This window comes from Parasteatoda tepidariorum, chromosome 4 (assembly GCF_982258835.1).
Source record: "Parasteatoda tepidariorum strain Cologne lab strain chromosome 4, Ptep-v5.0, whole genome shotgun sequence".
Taxonomy (NCBI): domain Eukaryota; kingdom Metazoa; phylum Arthropoda; class Arachnida; order Araneae; family Theridiidae; genus Parasteatoda; species Parasteatoda tepidariorum.
This window is the reverse complement of record NC_141758.1, coordinates 13,166,634-13,180,142: the sequence shown is the minus strand read 5'-3', so window position 1 is coordinate 13,180,142 and position 13,509 is coordinate 13,166,634. Positions and strand designations below refer to the sequence as shown.

Genomic DNA, 13,509 nt, shown 5'->3' with positions numbered 1-13,509 from the left:
TAAAGTGGCGCTTCAGTCAGTTCTGAATTTGCGGGAAGCCATTGTTCTTTTATAATTTTTCTTAACTTTATTTTGTTTCTGCTTGTAGATTATTATTTACACTCATAAATTTATTAAGGATTCTGGGCAATTTTTTTAAAAATTTTGAGTGATATTTTTGTGTGTATGCATTAGAATTGTTTTTACAAACAGTTTCAATTTTTTGTTTAATGCTGTTAAACCAAATGGTTTATGGCATATCATTTAAACTTTTAGCATATCTAATAAAAAACAACATGAAAATTATCTTACATCAAAATTATTTGAATGGAAACATAGTATGTATACAAAAGAAAATAAAAAAAATATCAGTATTTTATTAATAATATTATTTATTTAATTTTTGGTGAATCTTGTATTAAAAAAAATTTACGTCGAGTACACGGATCAAGCACATTAGTTCAAAATAGCTGAAATTTAAAAACATAATTATTGACTCTAGTATCTGACTACATTTGACTCTTTTCTTTGTTCCCACACATATTAATCAGATAGAAAAATATAGACATATTTTTCAGCTTTTACTTGTCCTTATACACTGGTTATCATAAATTAAGGAAAAATCACAAAAATAGCGATAACTCTTTCAAAAGTAAGCCAAACCGTGCAAAATTTGCATATGTTGTCCACTAAGAGTAGCTGAGTAAAATTGCAATATGCAAATTAGTGGCGCTGCACTCGACTTACGTCATCTGCCTGGAGCATAAAAGTCCAAGTTTGAGAGAAAGCACACAAATTTTACTGTGATTGCGACATTGAAAATCTGAGATAGCCAATTCGTAATAATGACCTCTAGGCATCATTTGCCTGAAGAACTACGATGGAGAGCCATCGGGAGACTAGAGGCAGGGCAGAGTCAATCAGAAGTGGCCAGATGGCTAAATGTGAGTCCATCTGTGGTTCATAGACTTTGGAGGCAATTTCAAACCACAGATTCGGCATCTAGGAGGTTCAGTCAAGGACGGCCAACTGTTACGACCAGTGCCGATGACCGATATTTGACATTAAGTGCACGCAGGAATAGAACCGCTACTCCGACACATCTTAGATCCTCTCTTGCTGCAGCCACCGGAAGGTTGGTGTCAACGTCAACTGTGCGCAGAAGGCTCCACGAAGGTGGTCTGTATGCGAGACGACCAGCCATTTGCGTGCCGCTCACATCACGCCATAGGAGAGACCGTTTGCAGTGGGCCCGACAACATGTCCACTGGACGTCAGATCAATGGAGGCCTGTTCTCTTTACGGATGAGTCCAGGTTTAGTCTAGAAAGTGACAGTAGACGTTATTTGATATGGAGAGAACCTGGGACCCGTTATCATCCATCAAACATCCGTGAAAGAGATGCATACGGAAGAGGCAGTGTCTGTGTTTGGGGAGGCATATCCTTAGGAGGGCGCACATACCTCCATGTCTTTCCAAGGGGAACCGTGAATGCTCAGGTTTATCGAGACAACATCCTTGATGCTTATGTGCGCCCATATGCCGGGGCAATTGGTGATTGCTTCCTGTTACAGGACGATAATGCAAGACCACACAGAGCTCGCATTGTTGATGATTATCTTCAACAGGAAACAATTACTCGCATGGAGTGGCCAGCTCGATCCCCGGACTTGAATCCTATCGAGCACGTTTGGGATGCTCTAGGGAGGCGTGTATCTGCCATCAATCCGCCCCTCAGACCCTTGCCACGCTTGCAACTGCTTTACAAGAGCAATGGCTCTCACTTCCTATTGAACTGATAGACCGCATAATTGAAAGCATCACACATCGCTGTTTGTGCTGTATTGCTTCTAGAGGCAATCATATTCCATATTAAAGGTACTTTTTCTATTGCAAACCGATACTTCCAATTTGTTTATTTTATACATGTGCTAATTTCTATACTACTATTAATGTCTGATAATTTCTTTTTATGTTGTTTAATACCTTACTATGTGTTGTATATTGTGGGTAAGTTTCATAAAATTCCATGTGTAATTTCTTGAGTTATCGCGATTTTTGTGAATTTTCCTTAATTTATGATAACCAGTGTATATTTATTTCTAAGTTCTATAGGGTATGGGGTGAAATCTCATCAGGTTCTACAGAAAAAGATTTTTTTTTCAAATGTACTATTTTTTTAAACTTTGTAAATAGTAGAGATATCTAAAATGATTCTAAGTTTTTTCTTTTGGAACATTGTAAATAGAGATATCTGAAATGATTTTAATATTTCGTTTTAGAACTGTTTTAATTAGTAGAGATATCTAAAATTATTCTTAGATTCGTTTGGAACATATAATTGTATACATAATGATTCAGTAATGATTCTACTATATATATAATGATTCTACAATATATAATGATTCTAATACTTTTTTGAAACGTTGTGAATGATAGAGATAGATAAAATGGTATTTAGATTTTGAAATGTTGTAAATAATAAAGGTCTTTAAAATAATTTTAAGATTTTTTTCTACTTTACACAGTTTTAGTGCCCTAGTGTTTGATATGTAAAGTACTTGTATAAATATTCGCTGCCTAATGACTATGAGGTGAAAGTGAGAGGGGAAAATTTATTAGGATATGTAGAAAATTTATTTTCAGCACTAGTGCCATTTTAAGGAAAATTACTTATGTTAGATAAATGTAAATAAATTCTTATAATTTTTTTTTTTATATTCCCTAATTTAGACATCTTTTCTTCGCTAGTATTCGAAATTGACGGTGTTTTTTCTGCAAATCCGTTAACTAGTAATCATGAGACAAAATCACATTTCAAATAGCTAAAATCCGAGTTTAACTTTTTTTTTAAAAAGTTCCTCCTTGAAGCTGGGTGACAGTTTGATTTAATTACACAGCTCGCCACCGTAAATGCAACACTCTGAAGGAAGCATGCAAATAACATGAAATTTACAACATGCATTAGCGGAGGTGAGATATGCAAATGATTAGAATTTCAGCGCATACGCTCATTACGCGCGCCTGTGGCTCCACTTCAAAGTGCTATTTAATGTTCGGAGATTTCGACAATATCAAGTTCGGCATTTGTGTTTTTCTTGAGTTTTTTTCAAAAACGATTAATTATGCCACGTAGAAAACAGCGATCATATTTTCATCAAGTATCCGAGTTCGACAGAGGAAGGATAGTGGCCTACCGAGATTGTGGATTATCTTTCAGGGAAAGCAGTAGTCGTGTTAGAAGAAACCAAACAACTGTAATGCGGATATGTGATCGTTGGATGCAGGACGGACCGACGCGTTCGATTGAATCCGTCTCAGCACACCACTTCACGTGATGACAGGCGATCGTGCGCATGGCAGTGACTGATCGCTCAGTCACATCACAAACCATAGCACAGCACATTCAGTCTGTAACGCATCATCCAGTGTCTGCGTGTACCATTCAACGCTGTTTACGGCAGAGTGGTCTGTCCGCAAGATGTCCATTGCTTCGTCTACCCTTGACGCAGAATCTTAGACGCTTCCGCCGCCAATGGTGCGAGGAAAAAAGGATGTGGACGACAGAATGGAATGAAATTCTCTTACTGGCGAGTCACGCTTCTGTCTGCAACACCACGATGGTCGCATTCGAGTCTGGAGACACCGTGGAGAGAGGATACTGAACAGCTGCGTTATGCACCGCCACACTGGTCCTGCCCCGGGTCTTATGGTATGGCGCGGTATTGGATATTACTCTCGCACTTTTCTAGTACTCATTGCCGGTTCTTTAAACAGCCAGCGCTACATCTCCGTTATGCTGGAGGCAGTTCTCCTTTCTTACCTTCAGAGCTTGCCCACAGTCATATTTCAACAGGATAATGCGCGACCACACGTGACACGCATTGTCCAAGGGTTCTTCGTCAATCGCCAGATTGAATTGCTTTACTGGCCAGCTCGCTCTCCGGATTTTTCGCCGATAGAAAGCATGTGGTCCATGATTGCTCAACGATTGACCCAGATCACATCCCCAGCTGCCACACCAGAACACATCCAAAGTCTCTTTGAATCAATGATAAGGTGTGTGGCAGCGGTGAACTTCAAAAATGGCGGCTACTCAGGCTACTGATTTTGGCAGGAACCACACTTCACAGAAGTCTGTAAATGTAATCATTTGATGCTTGGTCAACATGTTATCTACAAAATAAATTTTGTTGTGATATCTCTTGTCTTACTTGGTGTTGCAATTCGGATGGCCAGCAGTGTAGAAAACAGTTTAACGTTGTAAGGGAACGAAATTTATTTTAATGAATGCTTTCCAAAACAACGGGCATGTTTCGTTTCCCTTGTAAGTACCGAAATCAGTATAGCCATACTTACATGTGATAAATACTAAAAAAGTACGAAGAAGAAGTTCAGAAATAGTTTGAACTCTGGAAGAACACCTCCCTTCCATCTGAAACTTCTCTTTCAGGTACGACCATATGATTGATAGAGGCACGTAAAACTGAAGAGCATACGTCAGGAAGACGGCAACGGCAAATGTGAGTCGAATTAATTCACTCAATCTGCAGAATAAATATTTTGCTCATTTATAATGTAGGTAGACATTGCAAATTATGATTATTGTTAAACAATTAACATAATAGAGAAAGTAACATAATAAACATCTGCAAGACGTAACGGTTTCCTCTGGAAGGGATCGCCTGTTTGGCAGGGTGCTGGACTCTCGTTCGTGAGAACGGGAGTTCGAATCCTGCCTTCATGTTCCCATAACAAATTATACAATACATCTGGGGGTACTGACTTCGAGATTGATCGTTCTCTAATTCTGTTCAAAATTACAAGTGGATGAATGAATGGAAGTATGAATAGGTCCACTTTATAAACGGTGTGACGAGTGGGTGTAGAAGCCAAATTCTTGGCGGTAGGTTTCGCCACTGGAAAAGAAGAACAGTCACATTCTTTGCCCTAATGGCTTACGACGGTAGCAACAACAATGGTTCCATCTAAATCTCATGCAAATGGAAATTCTCAGCGCAAAAATTTTCCGACCTATCGCTATGTTGCTTATAGAAAGAAAGGTTAGCGCTAATGTTCACGTAAGACAAGCTCTATGCAATTTCTGGCTGTTTTTCGTGCCGTCTTCTCAGTGATTGATGTTATTTTAATAACTGTTGAGGATTTATAACAATTATTCATGACTGTTAAGTTCAGTTTTATCTATCTTTAGCCAGCGTTCTTTAGGTTAATTAGGATAATACATGAATATGTGAATATGAAGGAAAACTACAGCTCAAAGAAAAAAAGGTTTTTCTTATTTATAATGTTTTAATATTTAAAAAGCTACCAACAGTGTACTGTTTCAGTTCATAAAAATATACAGAGATAAAGAAGAAAAATGCATTAATTTTAACATTTTTTACCTTGGTGAGAAAAGCTCGTGAATTTCTTTTATAATTTTTAAATATTTATTTTGTTTGTTCCCCTTAAAATTTAAAAGAAATTTTACAATCAGAGAGTAAATAAAGTTTAAAATTAAAGTTTTGCTACAAGTTTAAAGCACTCAAACTTCTTCTTTCTTTTCATTATTATTATTATTATTATTTCTTGATGCGCTTCGGAAACTATCTTTAACGGCTTCATACAAATAGGACATAAGTTATCATTAAATATTTTTACTAATGTAATATTATCAACAAAAAATAAATAAATAAATAAATAAAAATGAAAGAAAGAAAAGAAAGAAGAAGGATAGAAAAGTAACTATTATCACTGTTTTTTCATGCTTCAAAAATGCAACATTAACTTTTTTTAAAAATTAGAAAATATATCGCGGGTTATGAGGATCAACGTGATTTCATGATTCAAGCACGATTAGGTCTGCGGGGTTGATACAGAACAATGGTTTCAATTATCAAGGGAAGATATAGGGTATTCATAAGTACCGAAAATAGCAATGGTTGGAAATGTCAACGCAAGCTGCCTGAAGTATTTCGCGCAATGAGTTGGTAGTTTGTGTGCCTCTAAAACGGTACTTTTTATCGTAATTATTGTTTCCCAATTAAATACACCTTCATTTACAGTCAAAAATTGCATTTTAATAGACCCAGAAGCAGTTGTTTTATCATAATTTTATGATTTGGCATTGGCGAGTTCAGTGAGTTATTTGCCAAGTCAATAAATTGCTAATAGATTTAAAGAATTTTAATGCATATTTTGTTTAAAATTATCAAAAGAATATAGACTACTACATTTTCAGGTAGTACAAGACATTCAGAAATGGTCGGGAACACAGAGATAAGAAGTGTGAGACTAACTGCTGAAATCACACTAAGCTGCAGGCAAAACATTTTCTGCGAAGAGAAATAAGACTACACTTATGAATTTCACTAACAAATGTGCCACGTATAGATAGATGCTGATGTGTCAGTATTATGTTTGCATAAATAACGATTAATGGCAAAGCGGTGGGCTTATGTCCAAGAGGTAGTGAATAAGATCCTCTTCGGCAGAAAACTCCCCGTGTAGTAAATGTGGACAGATGAATGGTAAATCAGTCGAAAGTACTCCATGTTACCATAACAAATCATACCACTGACTGAAGGTACTGAATTGGAGATTAATCGTTCTCTGACTCAGTTTAAAATTACGTTCTGTCGATGGATGTATGAATGCGTCCGCCCTATAACCGAATTGTGTCGAATGTGAGACTGAAGTCGTATTCTTGGCCATATATGGCGTCACTGAAGAACAAGAAACGCACCCTCTGCCTTAAATTCACTTAGTTTCACAAGGCAAGATTGCTGGTATTGGTGTGGCATTAAAAACAACAACATTTTACAAATCAGCAATAAAACCGTTTAAACCATACTAGTCTCATTAATTTTGGGACAAACCCTGTATACGTTTCTTTTTTTATATATAATATTTCTGCTATTCTAATTTCATAATTTGAGAGTATAAACGGCACTCGCATTTTAGACAAAATACACTCTATAACAAAAAAATCGACGCGCCAAGAAGCAATCAACCGATTGCTTTGAAATTTCGTATGCATGAATGTTTTGAACAGATATGGCTGGAATGATGCCGACTGAGGACGAATCCCGCTTCCAACTGTGTCCTGACGATCATCGAAGACGTGTTTGGAGAATCACAGGGCAAAGGATCCTGCCTTCACTATTACACGCCACACCGGCCCTCAACAAGGAATTATGGTCTGGGGTGCCATTTCCTTTGACAGCCGGACCCCTTTAGTCGTCATTAGAGGTACACTTACTGCACAGCGGTACGTCGACGACATCCTAAGACCTGTTTTGCTACAGTTCCTTTTGCAGCGCCCTGGGCTGGTTTTTCAGCAGGACAATGCCAGACCACATACGACACGCGTTGCTATGAACTGTCTGCAAGCTTGTCAAACTCTTCCTTGGTCTGCCAGATCACCAGATCTCTCTCCCATCGAGCATGTCTGGGATACGATGGGAAGGCGATTGCATCTGCCACGGAATGTTGATAGCCTCGTTCGAAAATTGGATCAAATTCGGCTGGAAATACCGCAAGAGACCATCCGGGAGCTTTATCGGTCTATGCCACACCGTGTGGCAGCTAGTATCCAGGCTAGAGGCGGGTCAACACCTTATTGAACTTGTTACTGTAACTCTGCAATAAATTATTCAATTGTTCTGAAATTTTAATCATTTACTATACTGTACATTGTCTTCCTATCCACCAATTTTCGTTTCAATCCCTCTTGCTGCGTCGATTTTTTTGTTATAGAGTATAGTTTGAAAATCTGTTAAGGCAAATAAATTAATAATTCAAAAATAGTAAGACATCTGACACTTTTTGATGAAAACGAATTCTTAAAGAAACCTTTAATTCAGATTGGAGATTAAATCTTAAATATTTTAAAAATGTGTTGTACATCTTACTACTAAACTTATAAAGAGAGCGATTTCATTGATTAGTTTATCAATTTAACTCTTTAGCCCTTTAAGACCAGATGAAATTCGAAAGCACTTACTTTTCTTAAATAGCAAAATTTATTTTGATAAACTAATTTTGATAATTTTATTTTGATAATCTAAAAAATTAACGATAATCCATGCATAGTAAAATACGCGAATAAATTTAAAATCAAATTTAATGTTTGTAATGAGTGTTTTAAATATGAAACTGATCTCTAAGAAATGAAAATTTTACTTAATTTAAACTTGTTTTAATATGAATATATTATCAAAATACATGTGATGGGTTAATATCTAATCTTCACGATCATGCAGGCTGGGTCTTAAAGAGATAATATTGGAATTTATAAATTAAGCTAATTTAAAAACTAGAAAAATATTCAAAAGTTTTCTTTATTCGCTTCCCTATCAAAAGCATACATTTTGAACATTTAACAACATTCATTTTAACTCCATTGCCTGTACTTTTAAATCTCGCAAATGTTTACAAGGACTTCTCCCTTGATACCGACTCAAAAAGTAAAATTTAGAAGTTATTTAATCTTAGAGACCCACAGATTGAATACTACTGATAGAAAATGTTGATACGTACGGAACTGATGGCAGATTGAATGTTATACTTGCTTTCACATAATTTCCATACTTTAAATATCCGTAAAAGCCGACTGCAGTATACAGACAAATCACAATTACCATGCCAGTAGTGAGGACACCGCTTAAACCACCGAAATCCTCGGGTGTTTTCATAGCATTCTGAAGAGGAAGAACCTATAAAATTTACAAAATAAAGACATGCGTATTTAAAATGTTGGTACAAGTCCATATCAGTCAGTTGCATAAAAAATACAGCATTGAACTATTTTAGTCCGTTGCAAGTTAAGAGAAGACCATTGTGGTACAGAATTTTAGTAATCATCAGTTACTGCTGTTTCTGTTTTATTTTGTTATTATATTATAGAAATATGCTTTCAAAGCTATATAAATGCTTTTGAAAGTTAAACACGGTACACAGAAATTTAATTCGTGCTGTCATTAATTACGACTTATATTATAAAAATATTAAATAAAAAAAAAAGGTTATAGTTTCGTAGTCTTACTGAAATTCTAGACTTGGCGACATATTTCGATACATAAGGAGGACATTCGTTCTTGAAAAAGAAACAATCGTACGACGTTGCAAGTGCTTTTAATTTGATTGGATCACTAAAATGAAGCATCTTATGCTGACGTGCTCTTAACAAATCAAATGCGAGATAAAGAATTTTTACTTTTGTTTCGTTGTAGAAGAAAATCGTCTGCAAGAACAATTATTATTCTTTCATCAGTTTCTTTAAATGCGAACAGAAGAGCAACGATGGCTCAGGGGATAGAGCGTTCGCCTTCCAAATGCTGCGAACCGGGTTCGAATCCCAGTCGATACGAATTCCGCATCCGGCTTCCACCGATCACAGTGCTGAGGTGAAATATCCTCAGTGGTAGACAGATCATGAGTTAGAGTCCCCTTGCGGTCAGGCTAACCGTGGGAGGTCCTCGTGGTCTTCCTTTCCATGTAACGCAAATGCGGATTAGCTCCATCAAAAAGTCCTCCACCAAGGCAAATTTCTCCCTAAATTCGATCCATGAGTTCCCTTCTGTCTACTGGATAGGTTTCAAAATTACAAGGCCACGGAATTGAACATTAGTAGTCGTAAACCCATAAAATTAGGTCAGCTGTTCGTAGCAGCATTCAGAGGAAGTTTTAATGAAATCCTCCTGTCAGTCTCTATTTACAAGCGGCCTGATATCTGGCCCTTGATGTCACAAAATAAACGAAAAACCTGATTTTTAATTCCGATTGTATTAACTTGCTTTGAGGCTGACATTATCAGGCGAAGACAACTCCGATTCAGACTGTAGCTCAAGCGCGTGATGATTGGGTCTTTGTGACGTATAATAATTTTCCCTAGTAGGTTAACTTCCTAATTATCCTTGCAAAAAGCAAGGTTCTAAACTGAGGTTCACATAGTTCTTGAGAAATGAAATTTAATAGCTCAGCAACAATTCGACCGATTTCGTAGAATTTTAGAGCTTGCTACTGAAAATCACATTCTTTAAAATGATGCAAGAAGTTTTATGCCTTACAGATTAAAATTTTTTTCGACCATTTGTAAATGAAGTTATAAAAAATAATAAATGAATATTAAGAAATATTTTTTTGCAAGGAATAAGTTTACGAGTAAATGAATTTTATAACTGAGTTTAAAAGCTATTCGATTTGCTTAAAAAATACCCAGATATAACGAATTATGCAGAAAGTAAAATTAACTTTGAGGAGTCAAAAACTTGTTGTTATTGTTACTTATCCCATTTGCCAATATCAACGAGCCTGTTTGTCGAATTTTTAAGGCAAGAGGGTGTATTTTTTTGTTTTTTTCAGTGGTGCCATCTATGGCCAAGAATACGACCAGCCTCTCAAACATCACAGCCCATTTTACAGGGAGGACAGAAAACCTTAACTATTGGGACCTTATTTTCTAGATTGCGGCTATTTCCTCCCCCCCTCGATATTTTGAGAATCTAAAATCCGAATATCTCAAAGAAAGCAAGCTTATTCAGGGTGAGTATGTTTTTGTGCTTAATTTCACAACTTAACGAACGCGCCTTGATGATAATTAGCAAATCTAAAGTAAGGCACTTGCATCATTAAGATTGAGTCACTGCTTAAAACAATTAAAGGATATTGTAAGTCTTGTATAAAATGACGACATAAGCAATTGTTATTATTTTTTTGAGTGCATAAAATAGAAGAAGAGAGTCACAAATGCAAATTTCTTTTTATTTTCAATCTTCGCAATATGCAAGTTTTGAGTTATGGGCTATTCAGTTTTGAAGTTAAAAATATAGAGAAAAAATGGCAAATAATATAAAAATTAATGAAAAGAGAAGAAGAAAAATAAAATATTGTAAAAAAATATTCAAAACCCCCAAAAACATAATAATGATAATATATAAGCTATTTTTCAACTCACACTATTATATCCGCAAAAAGGAGTGCTTTCTAATATTGTATCAATAAAGATAAAATGAATAAATAATAAATATTAATGAAATTAATAATATTAATAATATTATGAATAATGATATATTTTTTAACAAAATTCATAAAATTTGCAATATTTTTTTTAAATATTGTTTTAAAAATATTTTATTTTTCTTCTCTTTTTTTCATTAATCTTTTTTTATTTTCCATGTTTTCTCCATAGTTTCAACTTATTTTATGAGCTCTATATACTTGCAGCTTATGAGCAGTAAATGGAACTTATTATATTAATTCTTAATTATTTTCGTTTCTCTCTTTTTTCTTTTTAGCTTTTTTGAACACACACACACACATATATATATATATATATATATATATATATATATATATATATATATATATATATATATATATATATATATATATATATATATATATATATATATATATATATATATATATTATCAAAAAATTTAAAATTGCGAACTCACCACTCCAATGCCTTCGAAAGCGTACATTACCGTTCCAAAGTACAGTGGTAATTTCTTAACAGGTGCTGTATAGATGTAAAGATTGGTACTGTGATTTCCTTGTAGAAGAAAGTAAAACATCATTACGAAACTAGCCATTAAGAGAGCATTAGCAACACTTGATGCAATGGACAGTCTCTTCAAACTCCGGATGAAGTTAAAAAGAACCATAAATGGTAGCGTTAGAAGCATGTATCCATGGATTGAAAATGGAGAGGTACCAAAAAGGTTCTCAGAAACCTATAATCAAATTAGAACATGAGATATGAGATCAGAACTCTCAGTAAGGATGAAGTTTTTGTTTCAGTTATCTACCTTAATTAGAGTCCCTGTATCTCACATAGTTAGAGAGTGCCGACATACAAGTAACAGTCATATAATTGGTCGGGAGCTCAAGCATTTTTTTAAAAAAATTATACGTAAATATTTATTTGTATACTTAACACGGAGTGATGAACAATGTACTTTTATTCAGAGGAATAAATTTACCTTGTATTCTGCTGCAAGACAAAGGTTCGTTCGGTGGTTCCTTTTTTTCCCTTCTTTTCTTTGTTGATTTTATTGCTAATGTTGAAATTTAAAGTAGTATTTGAATTACTTTAAATAGTGACAATTTGAAATACTTTAAATAGTAACATTTTGAAATATTTTAAATAGTAGAGCTGGGAGCGTTTGCCTCCCAACCAGGTTCGAATCCCAGCGATTGGCTGGTCGATACGAATTCTCCATCCGGCTCGCACCGACCACAGTGCTGACGAAATATATCCTCAGTGGTGGACGTATAATGGATTTGAGTCACCTGGCCGTGAGACTAACCGTGCGAGATTTTCATGGTTTTTCTCTCCATGTAACGCAAATGTGTGTTATTTCCATCAAAACGTCCTCCACGAAGGGTCAATTACTCCCAATATTTGACCTTTCTCTTCAAGATAGGGTTCAAAATTACAAGGCTACGGAACATTAACAGTCGTAAACCAAAAATTGTGTCTGCTGTTCAAGGACGGTTATAATTATAATATTAATATAATATTATAATTATAATAATAATATAATATTGTAATTATAATAATAATATAATATTATAATTATAATATTAATATAATTTAATATTTAAAGTATGTGTTGTACACAAAAAATGTTAAAATTGACGTATACGTTGTGAAATCATTAGCAATCAAAATTTTTGGTATCTATATATGGCACTTTTATCAAAAAATTTTAGCTGTTATATAGCAAGTAAATAATTAACTTTTTGATAAAAAGTTTTGAAAAGTTTTCTTTAATTAATTAATTCTTTAATTAATTTCTTTAATTAATTAATTAAATTAATTCTGATAAAAATATTTTTGCGTATTAACTGAAAATATGATCACATTTTTTAAATTAAAAGAAGAATCAGCTAAATTCTACGTAATTTACGTAACTTAAGATTAGTTATGCGTATTTATTGGTAGGTAAAAGGCAAAAAGTACATTTAATATGATTTTGACGTGGAGCAAAAAAGGGAAATTTAAAAGGCACGTCCAAATTTTTTTATAAAATCAATACATTAAAATATGTCCTATTGAACATAGTTTCCAAATTTTATATTTTAAGGAAGGAAGTGTTTTTAAAGTTTGAAAAGCTTAAAAAAAACTTTGGTTACTTAGGTACTATTAAAAACTATGGTAAAACTAAAAACTTTAGTGAAAATTGGTAACTAGTTACAGCATAACGCAGTATAATGAAAGAAAAATATTCAAAAATATTAGCAATTTACTTTTTAAATGAGGAAAAAGCCATCCATATAATTCAATGTGGATAAATATAGAGAGTTTTTTCTCTGATTAAAGAAGACCCTTTATTCATTTTATTGAATAATGGTCACAATTTATTAGTTGATGGTGAGTTGAAATTTTGTCTGAAATATTACAGTTTTCAGAGAACTAATTTTTAACTTAAATTCAAATAAAGTCGGAAGTAAAGAAATATTTCGTACAAATATTTAAATGCCTTTCTCCTCCTTTAAATCTGCAGGGCCAATGGAATCTAC

At 34.3% G+C, this 13,509-nt stretch overlaps 1 protein-coding gene across 2 annotated transcripts in view; it reads right to left on the bottom strand.

The window, feature by feature from the left end:
• Positions 1 to 13,509, bottom strand: part of LOC107438172 (proton-coupled amino acid transporter 1) — a 48,922-nt gene that overhangs the window by 8,327 nt on the left and 27,086 nt on the right. For both annotated transcript variants that reach the window (XM_087160688.1, XM_087160689.1), the window contains exons 7-9: positions 11,439 to 11,717; positions 8,521 to 8,696; positions 4,339 to 4,526 (exon numbers count right to left, since the gene is read on the bottom strand). In XM_087160688.1, coding sequence (XP_087016814.1) covers positions 4,339 to 4,526; positions 8,521 to 8,696; positions 11,439 to 11,717 — 643 coding nt within the window. The remainder of the gene's footprint in view (positions 1 to 4,338; positions 4,527 to 8,520; positions 8,697 to 11,438; positions 11,718 to 13,509) is intronic.